The sequence below is a fragment of the Natrix helvetica genome (assembly GCF_964273705.1).
Source record: "Natrix helvetica genome assembly, chromosome: 10".
NCBI lineage: Eukaryota > Metazoa > Chordata > Lepidosauria > Squamata > Natricidae > Natrix > Natrix helvetica.
In genome coordinates this window covers 19,972,620-19,991,188 of record NC_138561.1, presented here as the reverse complement: position 1 = coordinate 19,991,188, position 18,569 = coordinate 19,972,620, and the positions used below count along the sequence as shown (strand labels likewise).

The 18,569-nt window shown below is 43.7% G+C and overlaps 2 protein-coding genes across 2 annotated transcripts in view; one reads left to right on the top strand and one right to left on the bottom strand.

The window, feature by feature from the left end:
• Nucleotides 1–18,569, top strand: part of SDR42E1 (short chain dehydrogenase/reductase family 42E, member 1) — a 42,053-nt gene that overhangs the window by 5,289 nt on the left and 18,195 nt on the right. The window contains exon 3 of the mRNA XM_081963486.1: nt 11,841–12,025. The gene's annotated coding sequence lies outside the window, so the exon portion shown is untranslated. The remainder of the gene's footprint in view (nt 1–11,840; nt 12,026–18,569) is intronic.
• HSD17B2 (hydroxysteroid 17-beta dehydrogenase 2) lies at nt 8,357–18,176 on the bottom strand. Its single transcript, XM_081963507.1, has 5 exons — nt 17,695–18,176; nt 13,463–13,675; nt 11,975–12,160; nt 9,618–9,755; nt 8,357–9,235 (listed from the first exon to the last, which is right to left on the bottom strand). Exons 1-5 carry the CDS (start codon nt 17,978–17,980, stop codon nt 8,874–8,876), a joined length of 1,185 nt encoding a protein of 394 aa, XP_081819633.1. The 5' UTR covers nt 17,981–18,176; the 3' UTR covers nt 8,357–8,873.

The window sequence follows — 18,569 nt, the reverse complement described above, 5'->3', positions numbered from 1 at the left end:
TGAGTACCAAATTTGATGAGTTTCAAAGAAGTTGACTTCCCAGGTACCACTGTATTCCGTAAAGCAACAAGTAGTGAAAAGATCCAATGAATGTGGCTTCCAACAGAGGGAATTAATTTGTTGAAATAACACACACTCTGGTGCAATTTTAATAAAGTGCAACCCTGGTTAAACTTTACTTCGGTTCACACACTGAGTTAAAGGGTAATCGGTTGCTATTTTTCACCGGTGGCTATTAACGCCGTATTTTATTGTCTTCATCGTGAACAAGCACTGCTTGTCTCACAATCCAGGCAATTAGCAGGAGGCAGTCCTTTGTTCAGAAATTTCACAGTACATCTTAGTGCTTCATTAGATTTAGGAACTGTAACGTTTGTGTGCTTGTGTGCGTACGTGCTGTAAATTAGAGCTGGATAAAAAAAAGCAGAAAGAATATCATGTTTCATTTGTATTAGAACGTTTAGTGCACGTCAAGCTGGGTTAAGACATCAGGACTGGACCTCTCTAAAGATACTTTCTCCCCTTAGCTCCCTCCTTTACACTAACTTTAATTCCTTACAGTTCTGACCTAGGCTTCCCCAGCAGCACAAAGCCAAGTCCTTGTCCTGCTAAACCCTTTCATTTAATTTACGTTGAATTCCTCTCCAGCAAAGTCCCAGCCCACAGTCTTTCAAGATAGTTCACAATTACTGATCTTTATCAGGCTTGGAGAGTGGCCAGGCTGATATCTTTCAGATGCTGCAATACTTGGCAAGAATGCAGGAATGAACTAATTGTCTCTTGCAAATTCCACTCCCCTTTTGCTCCTCTTTTATTTCCTCTGGGAGGGGCCATTCATCGTCCACCTGTCGCCTTACTCACAAGTCAACCCCTGTTCTTTAGCTGTTCCCTTCGTCGGGCAACTCTGTGCATGCACAAACTGGGAACAGGCTCCAGCTGTTCGTCTGCCTCACTGATGTCTGACTCCAAAGGCAGCTGATAACTGTCAGACAGCCTTGGCCCCCTCTCTGCCTCCAACACAGAGCCCTTGGCTGAGATTTCCCCAGACTCCAGGACAGGCCCATGTTCCTCCTCACTGTCCGAATCTGCTGCCAGCTCCTCTGGCAGGCAACCACACTTACACCTTTCATTTCTTCAAACTCTCTTGTCTTTATTCTTTAGTCAGTTATTCGTAATCTTCATTCTTTCATCCCTTGCCATATCTGACCATTAGTGTCTGGTTCATGTTGGCGAGACCCTTAATTCTACATATTTCAAGGCCACCAGATTTTAAAAAAAGTCAGTAATAACTTCATTGTTAAGTCTATCCAACACGCCAGTTCAAAATGCAGTTAGAAGATGATTTGGATCATCTCCAAACTGAATTGTGGGTTTTTTTTTTTTCAGATCAAATCAGAAAATCAAATTGGTTCCATCAGACTCAATGCCCCTTTAAATTGATTTGGATGAACTTATGCATATGCCGTGTTTCCCCGAAAATATGACATGTCCTGATAATAAGGCCATGCCACATTTTTCTGGTGGACAAAAATATAAGCCCTTCCCTGCAAATAAGCCCCCTGGACAACCCCCTACCTCTGGCCAGGCAGAGCGCCGCTCACCAACCTAGCGGTATCCCAAAGGTGCCGAGCCGTGGGAACGGGGGGGGGGGAAGGTGATCGCGTTGCTTGGCTCCTTCGGGATACCGCTAGGTTGGTGAGCAACACTGCACAGCCTCAGGGGCGAACGGTTGTGTTGCGCTGTCGCAACAGCACAACACAACAGCCATGAAGCAACCACGCTCACAAGCAGCCACCAGGCAAACCCCCTTTCAGCCGGGCACAGCGCCATTCACTGACCTAGGGGTATCGCCAAGCAGCCCAGCTCCCGCAGCTTGGTGCCTTCGAAATGCCAGTGAATGGTGCTCTGCACGGCTGGAGAGGGGGGTTGTGTGAGCGGCTGTTCTGCTCTTGCTCGCATGCCTCCCAGCCTCACGATGCCCTGGCCCAGCTCTCCCTGCAGAGCCAGGGCACCGCCGCCGCCACTGCCACCGCCATCCCAGCATGGCTTTTTCAGGGGCTTCCAAACCGAGTCTTCCAGCAGTGGCCACTCTGGGAGTACGCTCTATGGTTGTACCCTCTGCCAGCAGCTGGTCCACAATCATAGAGCATATGCCCAGAGCAGCCACATCCTTTGGTGAACTTAGTGGAATATGTATTAAATACAGAAGAGTGGTACAGATAGTTGTAGACAAGTGAGAAACTGATTTGGATGTTTATGTGAGTAAGTATATAATTATTAGTATATGTTGCACTAAGAAGGAATGTATGATTGTACCACGTCTATTTTACCTCTGAAAGAGGATATCAATATCAATAGCATTTAAAACTTAAATGCCGCTTCACAGTGCTTTATAATCCTCTCTAAGCAGTCTTCTAGTCTTAACCCCCTATTCCAGCGATGGCTAACCTTTTTCTGATTGTCTGCCAAAAGCACATGCGTGCGTGACAGTGCATGCACTCACTGGCACCCGTAATGCAATGCGCACATGACACCCCCCCTCCACACTCCTCCTCCCCCCTGCATGCACCCTGCCCCCCCCTCACTTATTTTTGGCTTCCTGAGCTGGGGTGACGGTTGCCACCTGTGGCACACATTCCATAGATTCGCCATCACAGTCCTATATATTTGGCTGTCCAATCTCTCTTCTTAAAAACCTCCAGTGAGGGAGCACCCACAACGTCTGGAGACAAGCTGTTCCACTGATTAATTGCTCTCACCACTAGGAAATTTCTCCTTTGTTCCAGGTTGCTTCTCTCCTTGATTAGTTTCCATCCGTTGCTTCTTGTCTTGCCTTCTGGTGCTCCGGAAAATAAGTTGACCCCCTCTTCTTTGTGGCAGCCCCTCAAATATTGGGAGACTGCTATCGTGTCACCCCTCGTCCTTCTTTTCTCTAGACTAGACACACCCAGTTCCTGCAACCGTACTTCATATGTTTAAGTCTTTATTTCAGTTGTGTCAATTTTCCCTATTGGCACATGAAGGCAGGATGAAAGTAGTTTCCAGTATTTTTGAATTCAGAGAACGTTCATTTCTTTCCGTGGCTGATGATTATTCTATGTACTTGAAAATCCTAGGCTTGGGACGATACGTTCTTGGCTGTGATCACTGGCAAGTGAAATTCTTGAATTGTAGGACATGGGATTCCTGTTGTGCTTGTTTGGGACCACGTTCGTTCTGCAAGCCAAACAATGCAAGTGTGTACTCATAAATCCGACATCTAGCACAGCGCTTCCAGCCCTACTTCTCTGCAGTTCCTAGCCAGCAGAGAAGATGACTCAGGCCGTAAAAATGTGGAATAAAAGTGTTTTGGGGAGCCCCCCCCATCCGTACCTTCCCCTGCTCGATGAACACATAAGTGACAAGGCTTACTTTTCCTCCCTAGTAGTAGGTGTTACTGAGGCTAAAGTGATGACCTTATTGAAACCTGAGCTTTGACCATATTGACCAGCCAAAGATCAGCTATTCATAAATAATTGACTAATGCTTATAAAATAATAGTCTCTTAGGCACCAGGAAGAAAGACCTATTAACCAACCAATCACCATAGAGCTGGAAGTAACCTTGGGGGTCTTCTAGTCTAACCCCCTGCTCAAGCAGACCCCCTACAACATTTCAGACAAGTGGCTCTCCAGTCTCTTCTTAAAAACCCTCCAGGGATGGAATACCCAAATGTTCTGGAGGAAAGTTGTTCCACTGATTAATTGTTCTATCAGGAATAGCCCCAGTGGTGACATTCAATTTTTTTTACTACCGGTTCTGTGGGTGTGGCTTGGTGGGTGTGGCAGGGGAAGGCTACTGCAAAATCCCCATTCCCACCCCACTCTGGGGCCAGCCAGTTCTCCAACTACTCAAAATTTACACTGCCAGTTCTCCAGAACCTGCTGAATTTCACCCCTGAATACCTCATAGGTATTACTGGGAAGATTGTGGAGAGCAACTGGACTTCTGAAGTTCCGAAGGAAATGCATTATATTCTTCCTTAGTCTCATTAAAAAAATGTGCAAAGCAACACCCCTAATCCATTTTAGACAAACGGCTGTCCAATCTCTTCTTAAAATCTTTTTATTTATTAAAATAACCTTCCATCCATCCATCCATCCATCCATCCATCCATCATCCATCCATCCATCCATCCATCCATCCATCCATCCATCCATCCATCCATCTATCTATCTATCTATCTATCTATCTATCTATCTAACTATCTATCATCAGCACTATCATATATATGTCTATCATCATTTTCTATCTAACTATCCATCTATCTAGCCATCTATAATCATCTTTCTCTAGCTATTTCTATCTCTTCTGTCTGTCTGTATGCCTGTCTATCTATCATCATTATCTATCTATCTATCTATCTATCTATCTATCTATCTATCTATCTATCTATCTATCTATCTATCTATCTATCTATCTATCCATCCATAATCATCTTTCTCTAGCTAACTCTATTTCCTATCTATCTATCTATCTATCTATCTATCTATCTATCTATCTATCTCTCTCTCTCTCTCTCTCTCTCTCTCTCTCTCTCTCTCTCTCTCTATCTATCTATCTATCTATCTATCTATCATTATCATCTATCTGTCTGTCTACTTGTCTGTCTATCCATTTGTTTGTCTATCTGTTTGTTTGTTTTTGCCCCTCTGCAAAAGGTGAAACCAGTTTGCCCATGACAAAGAAATATGTTCCTCTACCAACTCAGGAGAAAGGTTAGGAAGCCCAGATGCTTGGTGTTTCCAGCTTCTCTGAAACGCCAACTTCACGCTTTCTAACCTCTCATCTTCCCAAATAGGAAGAGACAATCCGTCAGCAAGGAAGGAGCAGATCTCATTTCTGTGGTGCTCATTTTGTAATTTCCAAGAGCCCCTTTTTAACTTTTCATGTCTATCTACCTGAGCTGGTAAATTCACTCCTTGATCTGACAGAGACTGTAATTACTCTGTACAGTAGAAAATGAAGTGCCACCGAAGTTGTCGCTTTTAAAAAAAAAAACCAAACAAAACTCTCTTTTCTGGGTCTCTTATCTGCTTTTCACGGTGAAAAAGAAGAATGGATAACTATTTAAGACCATTCATTCCTTTCAGTTCAGGGTTTATACCAGCTCATGAGATTCAAAAGCACTTCATGCATTAGGACAGATGTCTACAGCTTATTAAAGTAGCCACCTCTTTTCCTTCAGCTCTTCGGAAGAAGCTTCTCAGACGAGAAGCAAAATATCTTCAAAGAAAAACCAGAAAGTCCAGCTGCCTCTTGAAAAAGCACCTTTGGGACAACCATGACTGGATGACAGAGAATCTCCATAGGCAAGAAAGGAACCGATAAGCACCAGACAGTTTTTGCTCTCAAGATTATTCTTTATTGGCTCGAAAGCTAAGTTGTTTCTTCATTCATGGGGCAGCTTTCTCCAAAGGAAACCTGAACTTGAAAAACTGCTTCACTGCTGCAGGATCTTCTGAGATGGTACAAGCAGAGCAATCTAACAAAATGTATAATACTGCATGCTCACCACATCTCTTTTAACAGATTAATGGAGTTGGAAGGGGCCTTGTAGGTCATCTAGTCCAACTCCTCTCCACCCAAGCAAGAGACCCTACACCATTTCTGACAGAGGGCAGTCCAGTCTCTTCTTGAAAGCTTCCAGTAATGGAGCTCCCACAACTTCTGAAGGCAACTTCTGTTCCATCAGTTGATTGTTCTCACTGTTAGAACGTTCCTCCTTATTTTTAGGTTGAATCTCTCCTTGATCAGTTTCCATCCATTCCTTGTCTGGCCTTCAGGTGCTTAGGAAAACAGGTTGACTTCCTCTTCCTTGTGTCATCCCTTCAAATATTGGAAGACTGCTATCATGTCTCCCCTGGTCCTTCTCTTCACTAGACTAGCCATGCCTGGTTCCTGCAACTGTTCGTTGTATGTTTTAGCCTCCGGTCCCCTCATCATCCTGGTTGCTCTTCTCTGCACTTTTTCTAGAGTCTCAACCTCTTTTTTTATAGTGTGGTAACAAAAGCTCAATGCAGTATTCTAGGTGTGGTCTTACTAAGGCTTTACAGAGTGGTATTAAGACCTCACTTGATCTTGATTGTATCCCTCTTAATGCAATTTAGGATTGCATTGGCTTTTTGTTTCATTGCATCTCCTGGTGTGTGTGTGTTTATGTTTAAACAGGGCCATTCTGTTTATTCTTGGAAGCCTAGTTTCCAGTTTAACCTTGAGGGCTTCCTTGGTTAAATCAATCAACGAGTGCCAATATTTGTTAGGGCTATTTATTCAAACCCAGTTGGGTCACAGTTGCCCCCATGTCACTTTCCTGCTTCTAATCATGCCGGTGGCACCAATTATTTAGACGTACGACATGGCAAACTGGGGGAAAAAACCTATGTTAATGTCAGGGGAAATGTAAAAAACAACAACAAACTAAAACTTCTTTTATAGTCTGTAGAAAGTCTGAAGATGACCTTGGACCAGTCCTGTAGTCTTGGTCCAACTGCTTTCATAGGATTGATGAAGATGCAATCTAGGACACCTCAAGCTCCTGGAGAAAAAAGTAGGATATTATGGGATCTGGAACTTTTAAAGCAGGTATGGAGAACCTGTGCCCCAAAATATGACATCAGGTCCCAGCAAGAAGACTGATAGCATCTCAAAATTGTAAGAACCAGAGATGTTTCTATGGCCCACTCTGCTTAATATTAGGCTTGATTCCCCCTTTCACATGCCCATTTGTCTCTTCCAATCTCATTCGTGTTGTGTGATTTAAAGTTGGCTGGCAAAGGGATATAGGCACGGGTGAAAACCAGCAGGTTTTGACAGGTTCTAGAGAACCAGTAGCGAAAATTTTGAGTAGTTCGGAGAACCGACAAATGCCACCTTTGGCTGGTCCAAGAGTGGGGTGGGAATGGAGATTTTGCAGTATCCTTCCCCTGCCATGCCCACCAAACCATGCCCACCAAGCCACACCATGCCCACCAAGCCAGGCCCACAGAACCGGTAGTAAAAAAAATTGAATTTCACCACTGGCTGTAGGACTTGCTATTACCTCTCAAGAAGCTGAAGATCAAGTTAAAATGTAATAAATATATCTTTATTAGGATGTGGACCAAAGGAACACTTGTTATGGAGGCCTCGTGCTTTTCTTCTACGTCGCCTCATTCCATACAACCTTAACGATATTGGCCACAATCCAAACGAATGGACGATGTCCCAAGCAGCAGAAGCATTGTAGGCACGCAATTGTCTCAATCGTTAATCCAGGTTACATTTAGGATTGTGAGCACAAAGCCTTTGCCAACGGAGCATTCACAGACATTCTCTGAGCAAATCTGGAAAGCTCTTGAAGTTGAGTGATATTTATTTACACATACAGGATTTGAACAGAGGAGGAAACACAAAAGTACATGTGACCTGTGGCCTAAAAGGATGACACTTAAAGAGATAACTGCCTGCAGCTCCTTCTCCTGTGCAGGAAACTCATTCTACTAGCCACTATTTGCAAAGTAAGCATATCTATGTCTCCCCCCCCCCCTTTATCCTGCTTCTTGGCACTGGACTCTTTGAACTGGCCCAGGCACAGTATAACCTTTGACTATAGCTGCTATTACTGTTAATGACAAACTTTTATGATCTCTTGGATTTTCTCATTTGTGGTTTGGCGATTCCATTAAGTAATTTAGGAACCAGGTCAAACGTCAGTTCTTTCTTCTGATCAGCTCAGCTCAGGTTGACCCAGGGTAGCGCCTTAAGCATGTACTGGCACAAAGGACAAACTCACTGTTATCTTAAAATGCAACAAGATGATGCAAATTCATATATATATCTACATATATAAAAATGGCTGTGTGTGTGTGTTCCAGCATAACTCTGGAACACCTGGAGCAATTTCAACCAAACTTGGTACACAGATGACTTACCCTCTGGAGACAAATACTGTGGGGGTAAGACACCCCTAATACCCCTCCAGGGGGGATGTTCTGTTAGGATACAGCCTGTTGTGCCTTAAAGTGGCTTCTACAGTACTGCCTTAAATGGCTTCCACTGTGGAGTTTCACAGTGGAGTTTCCATGGTAACGGCTTCACGGTACTCCACAAGGAGGCTCCCTCTGGTAAGGGGGGAAATCCAACATTACAAATTACGTTTGGTCCGGATATATATACATGTGTGTGTGTGTGTGTGTGTGTGCGTAAACACATACACATGCATGCATGCATGCATACATACATACATACATACATACATACATACATACATATATATATATATATATATATATATAGTATGTATGTATGTATGTATACACACACACACACACACACACACACACACAATCCATTCATGTTCCTCCCCTAAAGTTTTCAGAAGAGTTCAGGCGAGTACGGTTTTGTTTTACTTTTATATAATCCTGAGCAAAATCATGGATGGAAAATGTATACTGTATTATATAGTATATGTATAATAGGTATTGATTGGATGAGGTCAAACAGAAGATAGGGAAAAAATATATATGAATCTTTGGAAAAGGGAAGACGTTTTTTCAGCATTGCCCCAAAACACAAAATACAATCCCAGAAAAAGCTAATCTCCATCTGAAAACAAAGGTGAACCTTAGAAGGTGTTATCACGAGATGTTCGCTATTATAAGCTTAAAGCTTCCTCCTTTACCATTCTAAAATCTATGCTTATATTGCTACCTACCTCTACCTCCGCCTATAGTTTACTGGTTTCCTAGGTGGCGAAATTAGCTGAACAAACTTATCAAATAAAGGGCACAAACCATTGAAAATTTGAGGGGCTACCGACTTCCATCTGTTGAAGGGTGCAGCAGATTTCTCGCTCAATTGACAACCTGCTTTTTTCCCTCCACCATTCGGAGAGCATAAGGAATTTGAGGGCTGCCCAATATTTTGCTCATGAAAAAGTCATAAAACCAGAGAGGAAAATAACAGAACACGAGGAGGAAGGTGTAGCTGTTTTTGCCTGGAGTGTATAAACCTTTGGGTCGCTCGGCCAGTAAAGCATGCAGAACATCGGTGAAGATAGGCGAGAGGTCCGACGAGCAAATCGTAACCATCTCACCGAGGAACACCCGCAGGTTGTGGATGTAATCCTCGCCATAATCTTTCTTCACATCTGGAGCTAGGCCGTCCATAATCATCTGCTCTTCCTTTTTCCAGTCTTCAGGATTCCCCCCGATTGCTAGAAAACCAACACATTCATATATTTATATATATATATTGGAATGTCTAGCTTCTTTGGTTATTCAGAAGTTATTCCTATAAAAGACTCCAACAGATAGTTAAGACTGCAAAAAGAACAATTGCAATCCAGGCTACCTTCCAGAGAAGACCCGTATATTATTGCACAGGTCAGAAGGAGGGCTGGGAAAATATTTGTTGACCAGAGGCGGGTTGCTACCGGTTCGGCCCAATTTGGCCGAACCGGTAGTGGAATTCAGGCCTGGGTCACAGAACCAGCAGTGATGGATTATGATGATGATTCTATGACTTTGTGTGTACAATGATAATTTCTGCACCAGAGACAAATTCTCTGTGTGAAGTCTGATGGAGAGAGAACTTACATGTTTTGAAGCCTGATGGATGGAGAATGGAAACCTTTATGCCCCATACGGACAGCTCCTGCCTCATAACGCCAGAAAACATGGAGAGGGCTGCTTTGGAGGCGCCATAGGCAGCAAACCGTGGCATTGGGATTCCTCCTGCGAGACAAATCAAAACAGACTCACCAATGAAGGACAAAAAGTTTCAGGAAAAGCTAAACACTAAGATGAAGTTAAATATAAAATTCTTAGCAGCAAACAAATCAAAAGGTCTAAGTTCTTGCTGGCTAAATATAGTTCTGAAATGCTTGTCTTATTTTTTTCCTCTCCTCCTCCTTTTTCTTAAAGGATATTGGAAAAAGAACATTGCCAGGTTATACGTACCTCATGCCTTCCAGAAATTAGTCAGTTATTCAGTGCTTTAGACTATCATGGGATAAATAAAATGTATCCGCTTATAATTTTGATGGTTTGCAATTGTCCATTATTGTTGTTCTGTCTTCAGATGGTTTTGAAAATAGCTTGACCCCCTCTTCTTTGTGGCAGCCCCACAAATATTGGAACACTGCTATCGTGTCACCCCGGTCCTTCTTTTCAATAGATTAGATATACCCAATTCCTTCAACTGTTCTTCCAGTACCCTAATCATCTTGATTGCTCTTCTCTGCACTCTTTCCAGAATCTCAACATCTTTTTTTACATTGTGGCAAACATAAACTGGATATAGTATTCCAAGTGTGGTCTTACTAAGGCTTTGTAAAGTGGCACTAGTACTTCAGGTGAACTTGATTCTATCCCTCTGTTAATGCAACCTAGGGTTGTGTTCAGAGGTGGTATTCAGCCAATTCTGACCTGTTCTGGAGAACCGGTAAATTTTGAGTAGTTCGGAAAACCGGCAAATAGGCTGGCCCCGCCCCCGCTTCCTCCCATTTTCCTAGCTGATCTTCTTTTGTTGCCCTGAACAGGAGAATGGAGCTGAAAAGTAGGTTAGTGGGATGAGGAGGGAATGTGGGTTTTGTAGTATCCTTCCCCTGCCACACCCACAAAGCCATGCCCACAAAGCCACACCACACCCACAAAGCCATGCCCACAGAACCGGTAGTAAAAAAAGAATGAGTCCCATTACTGGTTTTGTTGGCTTTTTTGGCTACTGCCACATACTTCAGGCTCAGATTTAGATGATCGTCGCCAAGATAATCTCAATCCTACACAGGAAAAGACCCGAATACAACAAAATCCAGCATACCTACACCCATGAAAATCTACGAAAACAAATGTGTGTGTGTGTGTATGTGTGTTACAACCCCTGGTATGCCCAAATATGCCCTAAATAGCTTGAAATAGATCTATACTAGTCTCCCTTTATTTATTTATCAGCACAAATACAACACGCACACACACACATATATGAACGAGAACCTACTATATATATATATATATATATATATATTAGTGCCTCATTTCTTTTGCTCCGATTCATCCATCCCAACTGAAACTGATTCATCCATCCCAACTGAAACTGCTAGCTGGATTTAATAAAAAAACAAACAAACACCCAATTCTGTAGCTACCAGACAAAAGAGCCTCAAGCAATTCATGTTCCTCCTGTAAGAAATACTTTTTACAGTGCAGGGAATGAGAATATTACATCATATTTCATTGCATTATCCAATCTTTTGTTTGGGACTTTTCTGAAGATGGGATTTAATAGACAAGGGGAAAAAAGGGGGGCCCATTTTAATTGATAGATCTGATCCGAAGTCTGCGTTGTGTTTATTAGAATCCATGGGAAATCGTAAGCGGTTTGTTAACGCCAATAAAATGCAATTCTGGACATTCTTTTTTCGTGAGTCTGTAAATAACTACTCATGCCTTTCTTTAATACATGCTTTATTTTTGCCTTAGGGAAGCTCCATTGCAATACTCAGAGAAGGACAAATTTTGAAAGATAAGTGAGCCGTTGGTTTGCATAGAAGCAAAACACACAAAGAGACAAGTGCATGCGTGTGCGCGCGCACACACACACACACACACACACATGCACACACACACACACGCACGCACAAACACAGGCCAGTGCACATTTCCCCTGCATTTTTGGCCTTGGCATGGCTATAAATACTTCGAGATTAGAGATGTGATAGTGCCCTGTTCCTACGGTGCCAAACTAAATCTTCTTGGATGTTAGATAGCTCAATTGTTTAGCATTGACAGATCTGCTTTTTCCTGCCGTTTGATCGTTAGATCCGTGATTCATTTGGAAGCCTCCCGCACGGCAGCTTGAAAGGTTCAGAAAAGTGGCCGTTAAGGGAGCAGAATCCAACCCAGGTGACGGCCTATAAATTTACAACTTGCTAGGAAACGTGAGCATAACTCACCTGCCAAACTCGAGACGTTAATAATCCTTCCCTTGGATTTCCGGAGCAACGGTAAGAACACTTTGGATATTTCAACAGGCCCAAAGAAATTTACATCCATGCACTGCTTGTAAGAACTCATGGGGAGCAGTTCTCCGTCAGCAATGAACCCCAGGATCCCTGCATTGTTGATAACAGCCCAAAGCTCTGGAGAAAGCAGAAAGGAAAGCCCAACAAGTGAATTAATGAATTCCTGTGGGAGGAAAGAAGCAATCCCAGAGCCTGCCTGCCTGCCTGCCTTCCTTCCTTCCTTCCTTGTCTGTTTTTCCTTCCTTTATTCCTTCCCTCTGTTGCTCCCTCCCTTCCCGTTTTTCCTTCTTTCCCTCCCTCCCTCCATTTTTCCTCCCTCCTGTTTTCTTCCTTCCTTCCTCCCTCCCTCTCCCTTTTTCTTCCTTCCTTCCTTCTCTCCTTCCTTCCTTCCCTCCTTTCCTTTCCCTCCTTCATTCCTTTATTCCTTCCCTCTGTCCCTCCCTTGCTGTTTTCCTTCCTTCTCTCCCTCCCTCCATTTTCCTTCCTCCTTTTTTCTTCCTTCCTTCCCTCCCTCTCCCTTTTTCTTCCTTCCTTCCCGCTCTCTCCCTTTTTCTTCCTTCCTTCCCGCTCTCCTCCCTCTCCTTCCTTCCCTTCCGTCCTTTCCTTTCCCTCCTTCATTCCTTTACTCCTTGCCTCTGTCCCTCCCTCGCTGTTTTCCTTCCTTCTCTCCCTCCCTCCATTTTTCCTTCCTCCTTTTTTCTTCCTTCCTTCCTTCCCTCTCTCCCTCCCTGTTTTTCCTTCCTCCCTCCCTCTCCCTCTGTCTCCCTCTTTTTCTTCCTTCCTTCCTTCCTTCCTGCCCTCCTCCCGCTCCTTCCTTCCTTCCCTTCCCTCCTTTTCTTTCCTTCCTTGCCTCTGTCCCCCCCTCTCTGTTTGTTATAAAGTTCTTGTATTAAATACTGTGAATAAGCTGCAATCCTCTGGAACGTAAAGGGTTGCAAACAGGCATAACTCAGCCTTGATGAGCTGGAAGGAAGGGGAGGGGAAACCCCCAAAACCTCATGCCTGACAAGTAGGGTTGATTGTGTTTCAGACGTTAGATAGACCATTGATTTTATTGTTTTTAATAGCAGCATTTGGATGTCGCAGTGTTGAGATCTGACAATGTTTTGATGGATAACCACGTGTGGCTGCAAGGTTTTTCATTATCTAGATTGCAGATATTGGGCAACCGTCCAGCTTGTAACCCCCACCCTTGAGTTGACCGCATGCAACCGCGTTAAGGTAGATCTTTTATCTCAATTCTGTTCATTCCATCGGCCGCTCATAGGAGGTAAACAGCCTCCTGATTTTGAAATATGATTAGGCTGCTCAGGCCAATATCAACATGCCTCCTTTCTGGACCTTTGCAAAAAAGAAAAAAAAGTCACCTCGGCCAGAACGAGGCTCACAGAGGGCGGGAAGAGTGCAAACAAGCCCTACCTTCATGTTGCAACTTCCGTCTTATTTCGAGATTAGCCTCCTGGATTTGCGCAGAACTGGTGATATCCAGCTGCAGAATGGAAAGCCTTTCGGAGGAAGTCTCCTTCAGCTTTTTGGCCCCGGGCCCCGATGCATTTAAGACGCCGGCAAAGACAGTAAACCCTAAACTGTCAAGGTACTTGGCGAGCTCATGGCCAATCCCACAGTCGGTTCCTATCAAAGAAGCCATTAAAAATATAAGCATACGTATACATACGTGTGTGTGTGTGTGTAATATACATTCTTATTAAAGAAGCCATTAAAAATATTAGTGTACAGTATGTATATATGCATATAAGTGTATGTATCTATGTGTGTATGCCAGGGGTGAAATCCTCTTACCTTTGCTAACCCGTTCAGTAGCAATGTGAGGGCTCGCCTCAACGCATGCGCAGGATCTTCCGCGCATGCGCCGAGCGTCAAAATGACATCCAGGTGGGTGGGCGGAGCCTGCTACTAAGGGCGCCTGCAAAGGTAACTAAACAGCGAGGTGGCAGAATCTGCTGCACCACACAATTTTGATTAGCTAGAAAGCAGGAAATCCTACTTTCCAACTGATATAAATTGCGCGGCACAGCTGATCGTTGGGAAAAACAGTTCTCCTGAAACCGTTAGCATTTTTTTTTTACTACCAGTTCAAGCAAACAGCTGGCATCTTTACTACTGGTTTGGGTGAACCAATCTGAACTGGTAGCATTTGACCCCTGGTGTATGCGTATATACACATATACTGATATTACTACACATACATACATATGTATATCTACATACATTACTATTAAAGAAATCATTAAATATATATATGAATGTGTGTGTGTGTGTTTGTGGTATGTGTCTATATATATCAACATGCATATATTCTTGTTAAAGAAGCCGTTCAAAATATTAATGTGTGCGTGTGATGTAGTATATACACATTCATATGAACATACATACATAAAAAATGTAAGGGACTGGTTTGGACAAAACTCAACAGCATTTTTTAATGCGGCTGTTGATAAAAATAATATCGCCAGCATGATTGACAACATTCAATGATGGATATGGAAGAAGGAGGAGGAGGAGGAGGAAGAAGAAGTAGCAGTAGTAGTAGTAACCTTTGATATAGCTAGGCTGAGAGGTAGCGACTTAGGTGAATGAGGGTTTGAACTTTGATCTCCTTGGTACCTGCCCAATGCCTTAATCACTACATCTGCAGAGTTGAAATAAGTCCCCTACATACCATCTAATTCTGCTTGATCTTTTTTTTTACTCCGGTGATACGGACACAACAGCATATTTTGTAGCTCAGGGTTGAATTTGGGGTCCTTAGTGCTCTCTGAGCTTGGTTGTTGCCTACAACCAAACAAACCAAGCTCAAAGAAAGGGCCCCCACAAAGAACATCCCCCAAGGATGGGAGCCTAACTGCCACCTGAAAAGCTCTAGGAAGAAGAGTCCATCCAAAATCTGGACAATGGAGTCCAAGGTTAGACTTAGGTTTGAGATCTCTTCCCACCAGGTAGCCAAATCTGTCTCTGTGAAATTCAACCCAGCCTGCATCCATCAACCTAAAGAGAGGGCAAGTCGTTGCTTTAACCAAACTGTGGTTTGCTTCCCTTGGTTGGAAATGAGCCATCATCCTGCTAATGTGTCCTCCACTCAAACCCCACCATCTACACAAAGGGCCCAAGTCAGAAGTCAGAAAGAATAGGCATGTTTCTCTGCTTCTGATTTTAAAGAGGTGACAGATGGACAACCGCAGAAGAAAGGAGAGCATCAAAAAATAAATCAAAGGGTGGGGAGCAGAGGAGAACTGTTGGCCGCAACTGGTATTTGGCTGTAAGGTATGTGACCAGGAGACCTTGGTTCTGAGAATGGGAATAGCACGTAAGTGCTATTCACCTAAGTCGCTACCTCTCAGCCTAGCTATATCAAAGGTTACTACTACTACTGCTACTTCCTCCTCCTCCTCCTCCTCCTCATCCTCCTTCTTCTTCTTCCATATCTGTCATTGGATGTTGTCAATCATGTCTGCCTTGACCCTCCTTTGCAAAAATGTGAAGCGACACATGAAATGACAGAGGTTTCTTCCATGGAGGCAAAATAGGACCCTTTATTTTTTTAAATGTGGACATGAGAACTTTTGGTAGTGTCAATCCAGTTGTTCTCCAACACTCATCATGCAAACAGCCATGTTTTGTTTTCCATTTCTAGTGGCTAATAGACAATATGAGAGAGGGAGGAAGAGAGAGAGAGAGAGAAGTGCATCTAATCTTTCAGCACATCACCAAAGGGAAAGAAAATGGAGCACGAAAGTACCAAAGCAAGGATGATCAACCTTCTAGGCTCTTATTTTTCTGTTTCTCTGTCTCTCATTCTCATTTTGGGTTGTGTGAGAGAGAAAGAGATAGAGAGAGAGAAAGGGACATAAAGGGAAAAGGAAAGAAAGGACAACACAGTGAAAGAGGGAGAGTGAGAAAGAGGGAGAGTGAGAGAGAGAAGGATGAAGTGGGAGAGACAGATTGAGAGGAGAGAGTGAGAGAGAGAGAGAGAGAGAGAGAGAGAGTTATTGAGAGAGAGAAGAGGGAGGGAGGGAGGAAAGAGAAAAAGGAAGAGAGATTGAGAGGAAAGAAACGAGGTATATTGAGAGAGAGGAAGAGAGAGAGGGAGGAGAGAAAAGGAAGAGACAGATCGAGAGGAGAGAAACAGAAGGAGATATATTGAGAGAGAGAAAAAGAGGGAAGGAAGGAGAGAGAGAGAGAGAGTTTGAGAGGAGAGAGAGAGAGAGAGAAACAGAGAGATATTGAGAGAAAAAGAGAGATTTACTATTATTTTCAGAGTCCATTGAGGAATTTTCTCCCTTGCTCCAGCCCTCCTGTGACATGCTCTTCTTGGCAAGGTGCTGTACCGGCAATTCAGCAATTTGTGTCAAGGTGCTATCCACACCCACTGCCACACATTCCTGGACTTGGTCTGTCGCCATTTATCACCCTGACCGTTTTAAAGCCACCTGTCAGACGCGAAGAGCTGCGCTAGTTAACCCTTCTAAAAAGAGCTTTTGAAAAAGGCTGCCCATTCCCTTTTTGCATGGGATGAAAAGGGAGAAAAGGCCAGGTGGCAGGCTCAGAAAATTATTTCCCTAAATTATTTCACAGTTTACAATCAATAAAGGAGAACATTTGGAGCTCATGGTTGAAAGGAGGACTCCTTGGGGCTCTCTGAGCTTGGTGGTTTTCTGGCAGACGTTTCATGACCCAGCTAGGAAACATTGTCAGGGCTAGAAGGGAGGGGTTTTGCAGAGAGGAGGAGGATGGTGAGGTCCTTGGTGCTCACTGAGCTTGGTAGTTTTCTTGCAGACATTTCACGATCCAACTAGGGAACACCATCAGTGCTAAATCATCAGTACTAGTTCATCATCATGTAGCACTGATGATGTTCCCTATTGGGTCATGAAATGTCTGCAAAGAAACAACCAAGCTCAGAGAGCACCAAGAACCCCATAGTTGTCGTCATGTTCCCTAGTTGGGTCATGAAATGTCTTCAAGGAAACAACCAGTTTCAGCAAGCACCTCACCATTTACAGCTCCTGCATCCGAAAGCATCCTTACCCAAAAACCCATCCCAATCTTCACACCACCTAAGAAGTCCAAAGTATCCTCAGATTTCAGTCTGAGGAGGGGAAGAATATATCTTTATTCACCTTCATGAAAGAATTAGAATAGCAGAGTTGCAAGGGACCTTGGAGGTCTTCTAGTCCAACCCCCTGCCTAGGCAGGAAACCTTATACCATTTCAGACAAATGGCTATCCAACATCTTCTTAAAGACTTCCAGTGTTGGGGCATTCACAACTTCCGGAGGCAACTTCTGTTCCACTGATTAATTGTTCTAACTGTCAGGAAATTTCTCCTCAGTTCTAAGTTGCTTCTCTCCTTGATTAGTTTCCACCCATTGCTTCTTGTTCTACCCTCAGGTGCCTTGGAGAATAGTTTGACTCCCTCTTCTTTGTGGCAACCCCTGAGATATCGTAAGACTGCTATCATGTCTCCCCTTCTTTTCATTAAACTAAACATCCTAGACATAAACTAGACCTACAAGAAAAGATGTTAGCTCCAAGCCTTCTAGAAAAGTTCTTTTAGCCAATTCCAACTTGGCCCATTCCACCCGAGAAGGTGGGATGGCTAATCCATCCTTAAGACATTCAACCTCCCTTACCTGTGATCAGCACCGCTTTACCGCCGACGGGCAACATTGCTTGCGCAGGGGTGTACAAGCAAAACACCAGACATGCCAGGGAGAAGAGAGCCAAGCCCAGAGAGCTTCTCAAGGTGGCGAAGCAGAGGACCTCCAGGGTCAAAAGCAGCAGGAGACCCCAGCGGAAAGGAGGGGCTTTCTCCACCCGGTTCTTCTTCGCCCGGTAAAAAATCGTCCCACCATAGACCACAGTGGCTCCCATGTAGAAGAGCAGCGAATGATCCAGTTCAGCCTGGTGCAAAAACATGACCGGATTGCTCAGAGAGGCACTGAGAAGAGAAAAGGAAAAAAAAAAGGAAAGGGGAAAAAAAAAGATCCTTGGTATAAAATAAGATTTAAAAAAAATAAAACTCCTGAGGACGATTCAGAGCCCAGGCAAAGGGGTCTGATGTCTATGAGGATGAGAGGAGCATCTGAAAAAGGACCTGTCAGGCAGTGAGGCAGCAAACCTTGAACTGGAGTGCGTTTTATCTTGCCACACCAGGGTGCTAAGTGGGGGAACTCCGGATATTTGCATTCATTTCATTTTAAGTTGTTATTCCCCCCTCCTTCTTTATTGCAAGAGGGCTCCACCTTCAGAAGGATATACACACGCATGCAGAGAGAGACAGAGAGAGAGAGAGTCAGAGAAAGAGAGAGACAGAGAGAGACAGACAGACACACACAGAGAGAAAGAGACAGAAAGAGAGACAGAGAGAGACAGAGAGAGAAAGGCAGAGAGAGAGAGAGAGAGAGAAAGACAGAAAGAGAGACAGAAAGAGACAGAGAGAAAGGCAGAGAGAGAGACAGAAAGAGACAGAGAGAGAGAGATAGAAAGGCAGAGAGAGAGACAGAGA